Here is a 16,194-nt window from a genome sequence, read left to right on the forward strand (position 1 = left end):
GAGTATGCACTCTATTTTGCCTTTGCGTAAGGGCAGTAGGGCGGCACCACGAGAGAGGGCCTTTTCTGCAGTGGCTCCCCATTTGTGGAATGCTATCCCCAAGGAGGCTCACCTGGTGCCATATTTTTAGGCGCCAGGCAAAAATGTTTCTCTATAACCAGGCCTTTGACTGATTAACAGCCTTTTAAATCTACACGGGTGGCGCTGTGGGTTAAACCACAGAGCCTAGGGCTTGCCGATCAGAAGGTTGGCGATTCGAATCCCCACGAATGGGGTGAGTCCCTGTTGCTCGGTCCCTGCTCCTGGCAACCTAGCAGTTCGAGAGCACGTCAAAGTGCAAGTAGATAAATAGGTACTGCTCCGGCAGGAAGGTAAACGGCGTTTCTGTGCGCTGCTCTGGTTCGCCAGAAGCGGCTTAGTCATGCTGGCCACATGACCTGGAAGCTGTATGCCGGTTCCCTCGGCCAATAAAGCAAGATGAGCGCCGCAACCCCAGAGTCGGTCACGACTGGACCTAATGGTCAGGGGTCCCTTTACCTTTTATGAGTTATGAGTCTGTTTTTGTTTCATCATGTATTTCGTGTTTTTGTTTTGCTTTTTCATGCTGTGAACTGCCCTGGATGAAGGCCGGGACTTTTCCCTTTTTGTTCAGCCAGAACTTTCCGGAATTCAGTTCTGGCACCTCTCAGGTGGGTGCCATTGCCCCCACAAGGGCGTGTTTCGGCACCTATTTTTCTAGAAAAAACAGTACCGTGAAAGGCGGTATATAAATTTAATAACTACAAATGAAACGTGAAAGAAGAACGCTGCGTTTGTTGGCTCTTGGCCACAGCAGAGGCCGGGCATTTTCTGTCGCCCTGGCTCCAGCTATTATATTAGAAAGGCATCGAGGGCATTGTCCGCTGCCGAATGTTTGCTTAGAAGGAATTCTAAAGGGATTTGCGTTCTCTTGTTTCATGAGCCCCCACGTTTTGATACTGACCTAAGTGGAAGCACAGCAGCTGGTCCTGTCCATCACTGCAAGCAAGTGCGAGGATTCCTGATTATACTTAGTACCCACAGCAGGGACAGTGGCTGAGAGGGACGTTGCAGAAAGCCGTGCTTCAACGGGAAGCCGTCACGAAGGAATATGCCTGCCTTTGGCTGAAGAAGACATATCCCTTTCTCCCTCCTGGATTAATCATGAAAGACGCTCTCAACATTCCACTGGTCCATTTCTTCACTCTTGCGGCCTTCAGCTTGGCTGAGAAATCTCCTAAAGGTTGGTGTAAGCTAATGTCCATCTTCTGTTTTCTTTGCCCCCAGTTTTATACTTGCTCCAAAGCCTTTGACTGATATACAAGCCGCAGAAATTTGAACGAGGCAACTCTTTTCTCCCAGCACTGTACCTGCAATTGTCTTTGAAGGAGAACCAGTGTCTCTTTTGTGTTTACAAAACTGCCGTATCAGTGGCGCTGTGATGGAGGAAGGAATTTCTCTGGGCTGTTTGCGTGGGAAGGCTGCTTATCCTCCATATCGTGTTAAACACAAGTGATAAGACAGAAACCTTTTTCCTGTGCTGGAATATGCTCCAGCTAGCAATCCTTTGAGAGAGACTAAGTCCCACTGAACTCTGTGCGACTTGCAGGTATTACTATCGGGCTGCATGAGATAAATCTTCAGAAGTGTGCCAGATAGGAAGATATAGGGATGCTTGAGGAATTTGATCTTTGCCCATTCAGTGCAAGCTAACTGATGTGATTTGTATCTCCCAGACCAAGGTGTGGATTAGAATTTAACAGTGCAATTCACTGCGTGTTTGTAAGCCCTACTGTGTTCAACAGGGCTTTCCTCTAGTTAAGTTTGCATGGGACTGTAGCCTCATCTGTTTATCCACTGACTTTGGCACTCCTTGCATGATTCAGCTACAGAATACGTCAAATATTTATTCTGAAATCCCATATAGAAATCACATTCAGAGAGAATACACATTTTAAAAGATGCATTGAAATACAGATCGATAGACAGATCTTCTCATATGGCTATATATGTTTCATACACACAGATCCAAATATTCATTGCAGCCTTGTGAACAGTTAAAAGCATTCAATTTCAGTCGGACCTATTCCTGCTTTATACCGTATTTTTCCATGTATAAGACACCCCCATGTATAAGATGCACCCTATTTTGGGGGACTCCAAATTAAGAAAACACCCCTCAGCTCTACCCATGTATAAGATGAGCCCCAATTTTAAACCAAGTTTTTTGGTAAAAAACCTAGTCTTATGCATGGGAAAATGTGGTATGTTTTATATCTACCTATGCATTTGAAGATGTGTAGCTATATCTCTTAAATATATGCAATTGCATAGAGTGTCATACCTCTATGGTGCATGATCCAGTTTAAACTTTGACGGACTTCATTTTTTAATTTTCAGACTTCAGTTTGTAAATGATGACTTCAGCTGACATTTTACAGATCCGTTTAGGGCCCAATTGACACATTTCTGGAAGTTTGGTGATCCTCCCCCCATTGTTCTCTTTTTTTTAAAGGCAACTCTGAGAGAGGTTGACATTGAAGAAGGAGGGCAAGTCGTAGAAAAGGAGGCTGCTTAACTTTCTGTCTGTTCAGCAACTTTTGCATGTCGAGGACTCCCAAGACACCCCCGAATAAAAACACGGTTCACACATCCTTTTTGTTTTGGTTTTTGGCATAATTTTGGCCACAACTTTATTGAATTACAGTATGTGAGTGGTTGCTTAGGCATTGGTTAGCGACTATCTGTTGCCACTTGGAGGTAGGAACAGAACTGACAACCGCACCCCTGCGGAAGTCAGTAAGGGAAAACAATTTTGGGGAGAAAATAAAGCTGGGCGCCAGGCTCTCCCCTCTCCCCAAATACTCCCAGGGGCTCTTGCATGGCCCTAGCCCCTTGCCAGGGGTTCGGACAAAAGCATGGCGAGCCCCTGGATACCTTTAATGGAATACACTTGCAGCAGCAGCATTGGAGGGGCAGGCACAGCCAAACATACCCCCTCCACCAACCAAAAAATAACCAATGCCTAACCACAACCTTGTAGGGACGCGGGTGACACTGTGGGTTAAACCACAGAGCCTAGGACTTGCTGATCAGAAGGTCAGCGGTTCGAATCCCCGCAATGGGGTGAGCTCCCATTGCTCAGTCCCTTCTCCTGCCAACTTAGCAGTTTGAAAGCACGCCAAAGTGCAAGTAGATAAATAGGTGCCGCTCCGGTCAGAAGGTAAGCGGCGTTTCCTTGCGCTGTTCTGGTTCGCCAGAAGCGGCTTAGTCATGACCCAGAAGCTGTACGCCGGCTCCCTCGGCCAGTAAAGCGAGATGAGCGCCGCAACCCCAGAGTTGGTCACGACTGGACCTAATGGTCAGGGGTCCCTTTACCTTTACCTTTAACCGCAGCCTTACAAGTTGTGACGATTTGCTAAGCAGTAAGCAAAACCCAAATGGCACCAGCCAATTAGCCAAATGGTAAAATTCCTACTAGGCCCCTGTCCCAAAGCAGATGACCCCATGACAGGCATAGCAAGGTCAGCGCGAACAAACCCTAAATAAAGGGAGGGTGGGCGGTAATCTGATGTGTGCAGCGAAAAGAGGAAGCTCAACGCTGCGCGCAGGGAACATATATAGCACCCCCATCGATCAAATAAAATTGCAACAATAAATTTCCCCCAGCAACAATTGAAGGTGTCCAATCAAATTCGTGGCCATCCAAACTAACCCGCCCAGCAACAGGGGATCTCATGGTTGTTCCCACTGCAACACATGCTCTCCATGAAGGAGAACCAGCTTTGTTGTTTCAACACTGTCCCCATATTCAACTCCCCATGGCTTTCTCTCCTGTGAGAGAGAAATTTGGAGAGCCTGTACCTTTCCCTACTTAGCTGAGAAAGCAGATTGACAGGTGAACTTTTGGGTGGACATATAGCAGAAAGGGAAAGAGTTAGCAGCCACTTTTCTGCTCTTGGTTACTGCCTGCCAAGCTATTATTTTCATTTAAAAATTCCCCAAAGCACTGGTTGAAGCAGATACTCAATTGCACATAACACAGAGGTTGGCTGCTAAGACCATGGGTTGTGCAAACAGTTTTTATCAGTTCAGGATGAACACTACTTATAAATTATTTTTCACATGGTGGTGGGAGGGGGGGGGGGGAATGTGCTGGGAGGAAGATTTACACAAATATTTCAAAGAAGTGTTTGCATGAACTTAATTAAAATACTGGCGGTAAGATTGTGCCCGCAATCCAACTGCATAATGCTGTCAACAGCTTTTGTAAATAGAACAGGCTGAGTCACAAGTTGAAAACATTAGCTCCTAATTAGCTGCCTGGTCCATGAAAACTGGTGCCATGGCACTTTTTGTTGTCTAAGCACAAAGAAAGAAAGAGTTGTATCCAGCTAAATCATTGTGCATAAGGAACAACTTCCATGGGTACAGCAGAGGAGAAAATCCACTTTGAGTGTGGAAATGATTTAGTAGCTGGATGCAACCCCCCAAAATGGATGGCATTCTTTCCCTAACTCTGCACGAAGGAATCGTGATCTCTCAAAGAAACACCCACACTTGATTATTATTTTTCTTGAGAAAGCAAAAGGATGTCAGGCTTATGTGGATCATCATGTGTCACACAAGACTTTTAAGATGCAAACAAGCTGTCAAGAAAACCCTAGGAATGTCTTTTTTTTTGCAAAAAATTGGCTCAGTACAGAGCTCCAGTGAGAGAATGAATATTAGATCCCACATACCCTCCAACATTTATCCGATGAAAACAGGAACATCCTATTCCATAATAATAATAATAATACAGTCAGATCTCAGAACTCAAATGTAATCCATCCCAGAAGACCGTTCGACTTCCAAAATGTTCGAGTTCCAAGGCACGGCTTCCGATTGGTTGCAAGAGCTTCTGCACTCAAGCGGAAGCTGCATCAGACGTTCGAGTTCTGAGGAATGTTTGAAAACTGGAACACTTATTTCTGGCTTTTCGGGGTTCGGGAACTGAAACGTTTGGCAACGGAGGCGTTCGAGTTTGACTGTAATAATAATACAGTGGTACCTCTACTTACAAACTTAATTCATTCTGGAGGTCCGTTCTTAACCTGAAACCGTTCTTAACTAGAGGCATGCTTTTGCTAATAGGGCCTCTTGCTACTGCTGCGCCGCTGGCACACGATTTCCATTCTCATCCTGGGGCAAAGTTCTCAACTCGAGGTAACTCTTCCAGGTTAGCGGAGTTTGTAACCTGAGGTATTTGTAACTTGAGGTATAGTACCACTGTAATAATAATAATAACACCCCCACCCATCTAAATGGGTTGCCCCAGCCACTCTGGGAGGCTTTCAACATATATAAAAACATAATAAAACATTAAACAGTAAAAAAAAACCAGTTCCCCCTGCACGGCTGCTTCAGATGTCTTCTGAAGGTTGAATAGTTACATATCTCCTTGGCTTGGGGGCTGCGTAACTCCATACTCTCTAACATTGATGAAAATTGGGACGTCCTAAGGGAAAAGGACATTCTAGGATCAGATCAGAAAGTGAGACGGTTTCTGTAAATCTGGGACTGTCCCTGGAAAATAAGGACACTTGGAAGGTCTGGATCTCAAGGACCGCAAGGATCCCAGAGGATCCTTCCTCTTACCATCATGTGATCCGTTCCCTATGGCTGAAAACCTGAGTAGTGGTGGGTCGATCTCACTTACCCCAACCCCTGCTTGATTCTGAGTGGTGCTTAGAAAACCAAGCAACCATCCCCCAAAATAATAAAAAAATTCCAAAACTGCTCAGTCAGTTTCAAGGCATTAGATGACATCTTGTTTCTGAGGACTTCCGGTCAGCGCCGGCGCTTAATGGCGGATCTCAACCGGAGCTCCGGGAGAGATCTGCTTCGTGGGTTCGGGTCCTGTCAGCTACGGCGAAGCGGGGACCCTTAAAAATCACAGGCGCGTCGCCTGTGAACTGGAGACTCGGCGGGCACCTTTGCGCCCCCCCGACGCTGCGAAATAGCCTTTTTAAAGGCTCCGGAGGAGCGGAGGGGTCTTGGAGCGGTGCTGAGAGTCGTCTTCACCCAGCCTGCGAAGCGAAGCCGCGTCGCCATTAGCGGAGAGCGCTGACTTCTTCCCGGGAAATTGGATTAAAAGAACAACTATCCGTGAGTAGGATTGACCGCTAAAATATAACTGGACACTAAAAGTAAAGAAATTGGGCACCGAGACGGACAAGCACTAAAAAGGAAGTCTGCTTTCCGTTCTGTAGCAAGATCAAAGCGAAAGGCATTCTAGCTGTAACTGCTTGAGAGGAAATTTGCGGGATTAAAGAAATCCACCACCAAAGCAAAGAACTCCCCCCCCGAAGGCAGGAGGAGGGGGAAGAAGATTTTAAAAGTGTTTCCCTGCCAATTTAAAAGAATTGGATTAAGTATCGCTGCTCTTTAACCTGGGATCGGACTGCCGGAGAAAAGGAACCGGCTAAGGACTGTTGCTATAAGAAGCTAAAAAATATCTCAAATTGACTTTGGTTACTTCCAATTTGAAACACTGTTTCTCTGGCATTACAAAGTTACTTACAGGACACTATTGACTGGGATCCCCTTGAAAAAGGAAAGAAAAATTGAAAGGGATTAGGAAACTTTTATTCTTTCTTTTTTGAAGAGTGTGGGATTACTTTGAGAAGTATAGAACTGACTCTACGCCCCCTAGAGGACCTACAAATTGTTTCAGCAACAAGTGGAGTTTAAAATTTGAGAACTTTGTTTGTGAGTTTCAAAGTCTGGGAATGACCTTGACTAAAAGACTTTGTTATGGCAGATGGTAAAGAGAAAGGGGAGTTACAAGAAACAACCTTGAGATCTGGCAGACAATACAAAATTGACACTTACATGCAAAGAAGGGCTTCTGTAACAGGAGCCTCTGGAACTATAGTGGCTGCAAAGCCAAAAGCGAAAGCAATGTCTACAGAAGAATCATTTGCCAAGGTATTGGAGAAGATAAATGACTCTTTGGAGGAACTAAAAAAGCAAGGTGCGGAGACTAAATTGCAAGTTGCTGAAACTAAAGTACAAGTTGCTGAAACAAATAAAAAAATTGAAGAAATCTCTGGGAAAATTGACCTAAATACTAAAAGTATAACTGACCTAGGGAATAAAGTGAACTCAAATGCAGAAGCAATTGGGAAATTATTGGAAGATTCATCTACAACACGAAAGATAGCCGAGGAAGCTAAGGAAATTGCAACTGCTGCGGAGGAAAAATTTCCACCAGTTTACAAGAAATTGGATGAATATGAACTGGCACTCTCTATGCAGGATATGCAACGCAAGGAGAGGAACCTGAGGATCAGACTTGTGCCGGAAAAGGAAGGAGAGAACTTGGTGGATGATTTGACAAAAGAATTTTCTGACTTTTGGAAGCAGGAGCTGAAGAAAGAAGATTTTAAGATAGAAAGTGCATTTAGATTGGGAATAAGACAGAAGAGAAATCGACCCAGAGATTGTCTTATTACCTTAAGATCAAAGGAGGAGCGAGATAAAATATTGAACCTGCACTACCAAACAGCCCTTCGAATTGAAGATTTTTTTATTGAGATCTTTAAAGACATCCCTAAGAGTATCTTGGACGCAAGAGGACATTATAAAGACCTGGTGACACTGCTGAAGAAGAACTACATACCATTCAGGTGGGAATTTCCCCAAGGCTTGTCTTTTAAATATAAGGGAAGGAAGAGAAGAATAAAGACTGTAAGTGATAAAGACAAGTTCTTGGGAGAACACGAAGAAGACCTACAGAAAGAGACATTTCCAGGACAAGGGCATCCATCACTGGACACGAACACGGTACCACCGACAGACGAGGAACAAAAACAGGGAGCTGTAGGAGGAAGGAGTAAATAATCCCATCATGGCTCTGCAACTTCTAACCTGGAATTGTAATGGCTTAAATATTCCCAGGAAGAGAAAAAATATATTTCATGCCTTAAAGAAAGACCAATTGGACTTGATTTGCCTACAAGAGACCCACGTGACAAGAGCACACAGAAAATTATTAATAAATAAAAGACTGGGACAGGAATTTATATCTTCAGACAGAGTAAAAAAGAGAGGAGTGGTGATCTATGCAAAAGAAAAATTGCAACCGAAACAAATTTTTAAAGATGATCAAGGAAGATATTTGGCAATTGAAATTCAATTTCAAGGAGAGAAGTATTTGATAGTGGGAATCTATGCACCAAACGAAGGGAAAGCTGAATTTTTTAAGAAGTTGCATGAAATTTTGATGGACCATATGGATTACAACTTAATTTTGATGGGAGATATGAATGGAGTGGTTTCAACAAATATGGACAAGGCACAAAGACAGGTAATAACAAAAGATGGAAGACTACCAAAGACTTTTTTTGAAATGACTGACAATATGGACTTGATTGATATTTGGAGAACAAAACACCCATTAGAAAGAGAGGGAACCTTCTTTTCTGAAGCCAAAATGACATGGACAAGGATTGACCAAATCTGGGTGACTAGCAGTATGGCTCCGAATATAAAAAAAGTAGAAATCTGCCCAAAAACTTTCTCCGACCATAATGCTGTAAAGATGGTGATGAGGCAAACAACAACTGGTTCCTTCAGATGGAGAATGAATGACACCTTATTTAGAGACGAGGAGATCTGTAAGAAGGCCCAAAAAACCTTGAAAGACTATTTTGAAATCAACTTAAGGTCTGAAGTAGAAAAAAGAATAGTTTGGGACGCAAGCAAAGCCGTGATGAGAGGGTTTTTGATTCAGCAAAATACTTTAAAGAAGAGAAAGCAAAATGAGAAAAAGGAGAGAATTTTGGAAAAGATAAAAGAAGGGGAAAAACAATTAAGATCGAAGCCAAAATCCCAAGAGATTCTAAGAGAAATCAAATTTCATCAAACACAATATATGGAACTGATGAACCAAGAACTAGAGTGGAGAATTAAACAAATGAGACAAAAGACTTTTGAATCTGCTGATAAATGTGGCAAGTTACTGGCTTGGCAAATAAAGAAGAGACAAAAACTCAACACGGTAACAAATATAGAAGTGGAAGGAAAAAACATAAGCAACCCAGCGGAAATTAGGAATTGTTTTCAGAACTACTTTAGACAACTTTACACACAAGGGCCGCAAAAAGAAATGGACATACAACAGTTCCTCGAGGAAAATGGGCTGAAAAAGGTTTCGCATGAAAGTAAGATAATATTGAACCAGGAGATATCAGCACAAGAAATAGAAGATGCCATTCAAGGCATGACGCTGGGCAAATCTCCTGGACCGGATGGACTGACTTCCAAATACTACAAAGTTTTGAAAGAAGGGTTGATACAACCTTTGAAGGAAGTCTGCAATGAGATTATGGAAGGGAAAAGGGCACCCGATACGTGGAGAGAGGCTTACATTACACTTATACCAAAGACAGAGACTGAAAAGACCCAACTTAAAAACTACCGACCCATCTCGTTATTGAATGTGGATTACAAAATCTTTGCTGATATTTTGGCAAAAAGACTGAAGAGAGTTTTGATGGAGGAGATTCACGGGGACCAAGCGGGCTTTCTCCCAAAAAGGCACTTGTCGAACAATGTAAGGAATATAATTGACATTTTGGAAAAGCTGGAAGTGAATATAAACACTAAAGCTGTTCTGATATTTGTGGATGCCGAGAAAGCCTTTGACAACATTTCTTGGAGTTTTATGTTGAAGAACCTCCGGGGGATGGGGGTAGGCCAAGGGTTTGAAAATGGTATAGGTGCAATATACTCTGAACAGAAAGCCAAACTAATTGTAAATAATGTGGTTACAGAAGAGTTCAAGATTGAAAAAGGGACACGTCAGGGGTGCCCTATCTCCCCATTACTTTTTATATCGGTCCTGGAGGTTTTGCTTAATATGATTAGGAGGGACCAGTTGGTTAAAGGGATTCAGGTCGGAGCTAAACAATATAAACTGAGAGCATTTGCAGATGACTTAGTACTTACATTGCAAGAGCCAGAAGCTAGCACGAAAAGAGTTTTGGAAATAATTCAAGAGTTTGGTCAAATGGCAGGATTTAAATTGAATAAGTCTAAGACAAAGGTTTTGGAGAAAAATTTGACACAGATAGAAAAGGAAAGGTTTCAGAATGAGACAGGGTTGACTGTGGTTAAAAAAGTGAAATATTTGGGTATAAATATGACAGCTAAAAATGTGAATTTGTTTAAAGATAATTATGAAAAAACTTGGAGAGAAGTGAAAAAAGATTTGGAGATTTGGTCCAACTTGAAGCTTTCCTTGTTAGGCCGTATTGCAGCTATAAAGATGAATGTATTGCCAAGAATGTTGTTTTTGTTCCAAGCATTGCAAATAATTGATAAAATGGATTGTTTCAAGAGGTGGCAAAAAGACATATCTAAATTTGTCTGGCAGGGCAAAAAGCCCAGAATTAAATTTAAGATACTAACGGATTCAAAGGAAAGAGGGGGGTTTGCCCTGCCAGACTTTAAACTTTACTATGAAGCGGCAGCTTTCTGCTGGCTGAAAGAATGGCTACTTCTTGAAAACACAGACATTTTGGATTTGGAAGGTTTTAATAACATTTTTGGGTGGCATGCATATTTGTGGTACGACAAGGTTAAAGCACATAAAAGTTTTAAAAATCATATTGTCAGAAAAGCACTACTAAATGTCTGGGACAGATATAAAGACTTGCTGGAAAATAAAACTCCAAGGTGGCTGTCGCCAATGGAAGCTAAGGCAGTTAAAAAGTTAAATATGGAGTCCAAGTGGCCAAGATACTGGGAAATTTTGGAAAAGGAAGGGGACAAATTGAGATTGCAGAGTTTTGAGAAATTAAAAGGGAAGGTGAGAGATTGGTTTCACTACCATCAAATTAATGAAGTGTTTAAACTGGACAGCAAAATTGGCTTCCAGGTGGAAAAATCAAAATTGGAGACAGAACTGTTAGAACCCAGTACTAAGAATTTGTCCAAAATGTACAATTTGCTGCTGAAATGGAATACACAAGATGAAACGGTTAAATCGGTCATGATTAAATGGGCTCAGGACATTGGTCATAATATTTTGTTTGCTGATTGGGAAAAGTTGTGGACCACCGGGATAAAATTTACGGCATGTAATGCCTTAAGAGAAAACATTATGAAAATGATATATAGGTGGTACATAACCCCAGTTAAGCTTGCAAAGATTTACCATGTGCCTGACAACAAATGTTGGAAATGTAAAGAAACTGAAGGTACATTTTTTCATCTTTGGTGGACCTGCCCGAAGATTAAGGCATTCTGGGAAATGATCTATAATGAACTTAAAAAGGTATTTAAATATACTTTCCCCAAGAAACCAGAGGCCTTTCTCTTGGGTATTGTCGGCCAAGGGGTGTTAAAGACGGATATAACTTTCTTTATGTATGCTACAACAGCAGCTAGAATACTCATTGCGAAGTACTGGAAGACGCAAGAACTACCCACACTGGAAGAATGGCAGATGAAGGTGATAGACTATATGGGCTTGGCAGAAATGACGAGCAGAATCCGAAACCAGGGAAGAGAAGCAGCGCAAGAAGAATGGAAAAAATTCAAGGACTATTTAAAGAAATATCATAAAGTTAATGAAAGTTAGAATGATGTTGGACTGGAAAGTAAATGGTTACTATTAGCAATGGTTAAGACAAGGAAAACAAGGAAGAATAGTCTAAATTTAAATTAAAATAAGGAAAGATTTGCTGAACAATCGATAAGAATTTGGAATACAGAAAGGGGAAGCATGAGGAAGTCGGGGAAGATAGGATATGAAATTAGGACATGAAATGATACATGTTTCTTGTTTTGTTTTTGTTTTTGTATGTTTATGTTTGTTGTATTGTGTTTATATGGAAAAATAAAAATATTTAAAAAAAAAAAAAATAGATGACATCTTGTTTCTAAAGGATGTTCATCAGGGTTGTGGCAGGATCTGGCTTCCTCACCAAGTGTGCCCTGAAACACCCTTCCCTGACTGCTGCTGTATTGTCAGCTGATGCTGACACTTTGGTGATGACGGTGGCAGCAAAGGAGCATCCCTCTTCTCCCTTTCTGCCCACTCGCTCTCATTTTTGATGGTGGCAGGGAGACAGGAAGAGGCAGACCTCCTGCCATTGCATAAATAAATGGGTGGGAGGAGAAGGTACAGTCAAAGGGGAAGGGACTTCTCCAGCTTGGATTACAATCCAAGCCAGAGAAGAACTTTCAAGGGGGAGGGTGACTCCCCTTTTTCCCCTCCCCCCTCCCCAACAAACCCTCCCCCCTACGACTTCCCTCAGCTCCTCTTTCTGATTTCTCAACCAGTTTTAACTTCTGCATATTATAAAATTGTATACTTCCTTATATTATCTATCTACTATGTTAACCCTCAATAAATTTTTGTATGTTTATTCAAAACCTGCCAAGGAGTCCAATTAAACAAAAGTTTTCTTAAACATTTTCTTTAACTCATTGTATATCATTTCCCAGAAGCCTTTTACCACTCCACAAGACCACCACATATGGTAAAAGGTACCCTCTTTCCCTTTACATTTCCAACACAGATTTGAACTAGTTCTATACATTTTCGCAGTTTTACTCGGTGTTAGGTACCAACGGTACATCATTTTCATATAGTTTTCCTTCAACGAACAGCCTTCTATATTCATATGTTACTTTTTTAGTGGCAATCTTTAAAAACAAATCCTCATTGTTATGTACTGAAGTTCTCACCCTGGGCCAGCAGGGGAATACTGTAGATAGTTTTCACTCAGGTCCACATATGCAAATAAGGGATCAAAAGTGACGTTCAGTGATTGGATAGTTACAGAAAGTTGTTACAGTTATGTTGTACTGGAGCTCTATATAAGCAGGCTGGCTGAACCCTTCAGTTCAGTTCGGTTCTGGCCTGTGAATAAACAAGAGCTGTTTGAAGAATCGCTGTGTCGTCTGATATGTTCACCCACAATTTAGCACTCATTACTGAGGATTTCATTAGTGGGATCTCAGGTGGAAGCTGGAGACCCAAACCAGCATGTTACTAGACCCATTTGAATGTGTGCCAGGGAACAGATAAAACCGAGAAAAAATCCAGCCTTTAGGTTTGACCATCCCTGATCCAGATCTCATCCATGCTTAGGCTTTCTAAGAGACAGATTTTTTGACTCTCAGGTGTAAGCTTGCCTCACTCATGATGCCCATTTGGTAATTTATAAGGAGGGCAATGTTTTAACATCCTTGGATGGTCAGGGGATGCTCCCAGCTGCTTGTAGCATTCTCTGTAGAGTGCTGTAGAGAAAGTGCAAAACGGATCTGTCAGCAATATCTAATTCACCCGGCACTCGATGGATGTCTTTGGCAAACATACATTGAAAGAATTGTTTGCTGTGTGCCTTTGTACGCCAAGAAAAGGAAAAAGAATTTGCAGGAGGCGCCCTTTTGATCTCCATTAATCATAACTTTGTGACATGATATAAAAGTATTTACAGTTCTCCAAGGCCTTGGATTAAACAGGGTGTTATATATATATATGTATTTGTCAGCTGTATCACAAAATCTGCTACACCTCCAAAGAAAAAGAAGCGAAGTATGCCCTGTATTTGGGAAAGGGGGGGGGAGTCAACTTTTTTTTGCATTTTAACGAGAAAGTACCTCATTCAAACCTTGCAAAATGGAATACAACTACCTGACAAGTAAGAAATTCTCCTAATTTTCTGGTGCAGTTCTCTGACCAAATAATGTAAACACAGGAAGGTTTCCATAAAATTGCCCACATTCAAGGAAATATCACTAGAGCACATCGTATTAGGGAAAAACACGAGGCAAAAAAAATGTGCATATTATTAGTCAAAACAGCATAAAATGGATTATTAGGAGATGTTTGCATCAAAATGCTGATGCCACTTCTTATCTCTTAAGTTCTAAATGGCCTAGGCCTAGGGGGCATCTTCTGCCGCAGTAGATTCATCTTCTACACTTAATATTTTTTAAATGAGGTCTTGCTCATTTCCACAATTTTAGGTTTTGCACACATCAGCAATTAACTGAGAATGGCATTGCAATATTTGGAGGAGTGCCAGTTTCAGAGAAGTGTGGTTTTTGAAGGATGGTTGTCTTTCAGTTCATACATTACTTTGTAAAGTGTGTGTTGGGTAGGATTGCCTTTAAAACTGAACTGAACGGAATTTCTCCCTCATCCCAAATTACCTGATTGTCTCTTCTTTGTCCTTTATTTTGATAACTTTCAGTTGGGTGTAACTGGTTTTGTCTTCTAATTTGCCCTGAGGGCTTGCTTTGTGCATAAAAGACAGGTATATTTCTTTTGAGTGAACTCTAGAGTCTACCAGAAGACAGGAGTGCCTGGTGTGCTCTGGTCCATGGAGTCATGAAGAGTCAGACATGACTAAACAACTAAACAACAACTAGAGTCTACCATGAACATTACTAGTGTTCTTAAGCCGTCTTTCTTTTTCCTCCTTCTGTTTGCAGCGCCCATCATCTCCGCTTCTCTTGAAACAGTGGATGCCGAAGTCGAAGAGGTGGCCATCTTTGAGTGTGTAGTCGAGGCTTATCCTCAGGCAGAGATCACATGGACTCGCAATAACATTCCCATCAGGTAAAAATTATGTGGGCAAAAGATGTTGGCATTGCCACAAATGAGTTAGCGAAAACCGATGCAAAAATACTGTTATAGATTTAAGGAGGGGACTCCTCCCTAAATCCTAGAAATTAATAATTGCAAGGATTAGGGTTATTTGGGATATGAAAGGAGAATGCAAGCTGCAGAGGAAATCCTGGGCTAGCTTATGCAAAACAACATGACTGAGCTACAGCAATCAAAAGAACAATCCATTAACAATACGAGAGAACTCCTTCTCCCTTGCCCTGAGCATAGCTGTCAACTTTTCCCTTTTCTTCTGAGGAATCCTATTCGGAATAAGGGAATTTCCCTTAAAAAAAGGGGAAAGTTGACAGCTATGGCCCTGAGGTGTGAACAGAGAGTGGGGATTTGGAAGGTTGCCAGGGTAACTGCTCTGGGAGCAAGGGTGGCTGAGAGGAAGAAGGAGGAAGAAGAGCTGAGAGCCATCTTGGGCAGGTTGGCTGAAGGGTGCCTGCACTGCTTTGCGGGTTACCAGCACCTCTTGAAAGGACTATGGTGTAAGATCTGGACTCCTTCCAAATAAAATAAATATTTTATTCATTCATTCAATTTATACACCGCCCTATACCCGGAGGTCTGAGGGCAGTTCACAAACAAGACATATAACATCAAACCAAAAACAATAACCCAATTAACACACACCCCCCCAAGAGCCACATTCTAAAAGGAGATTTGATGTCAATAAGATCAACCAAAGGCCTGGTAAAAAAGGAACGTTTTTGCCTGATGCCTAAAGGTGTATAATGAAGGCGCCAGGTGAACTTCCCTGGGGAGAGCATTCCACAGATGGGGAGCCACTGCAGAGAAGGCCCCGTTCTCGTGTTGCCACCCTCCGGACATCTTGAGGAGGAGGCACACGAAGGAGGGTCTCAGAAGGCGATCTCAGGGTCCGGGTAGGTTCACATGGAAAGAGGCAGTCCTTGGGGCGGTCCTGAGCCGTTTAAGGCTTCATAGGTCAAAGCCAGCACTTTGAATTGGGTGAATAAACCACTTTTTCTTCACGCCATGACTGTCTCTGCCGTGTCTTCAGTTCTTCAAAGGAGCACAGATCCAGTGTGATTGCCTGGGACCCCATGGGTTCTTGCCACTGCAAGAGAGAGGGGCAGGCACCCAACATTTGTAACCAACTTAAGCTCCACAGCTATTTTTCTGCCAGTTATTACTCCCCATCCTAAGTCTGTATTTGCTGGTGCCGCACATTAATTTCCACACATTTTTGAAAAAAAGAAAATAGGTGTACGCCTATTTCACATATGTGAATATGATAAGCCCACATTTCACAACAAGTGAATAAGCTCAGGTCTGCAACATGCATCTTTTAAAATGCCCCTTTAATGCACTTAAATGTATTTTTCAGACTTCTGGGTTAGCGCCAACGACGAATGGCGGAGTTCCTCCAATCGGAGGAACGGGCTCTGTGGAAATTGGGTCTTCCCACCGCGGCGAAGGCGGGGGCCCGCTAGAAATCCCAGGCGGAGAAGCCTGGGAACGTGGGGTTCGGCAGA

At 42.3% G+C, this 16,194-nt stretch overlaps 1 protein-coding gene across 1 annotated transcript in view; it reads left to right on the top strand.

The window, feature by feature from the left end:
- Positions 1-942: 942 nt before the first annotated feature.
- MUSK (muscle associated receptor tyrosine kinase) overlaps positions 943-16,194 on the top strand; it is a 59,433-nt gene continuing 44,181 nt past the window's right edge. Inside the window, exons 1-2 of the mRNA XM_083592467.1 lie at positions 943-1,261; positions 14,518-14,644. Of these exons, the coding sequence (XP_083448593.1) occupies positions 1,183-1,261; positions 14,518-14,644 (206 nt within the window). The 5' untranslated portion in view covers positions 943-1,182. The remainder of the gene's footprint in view (positions 1,262-14,517; positions 14,645-16,194) is intronic.

Source organism: Podarcis filfolensis (assembly GCF_964270895.1).
Source record: "Podarcis filfolensis genome assembly, chromosome: 17".
Taxonomy (NCBI): domain Eukaryota; kingdom Metazoa; phylum Chordata; class Lepidosauria; order Squamata; family Lacertidae; genus Podarcis; species Podarcis filfolensis.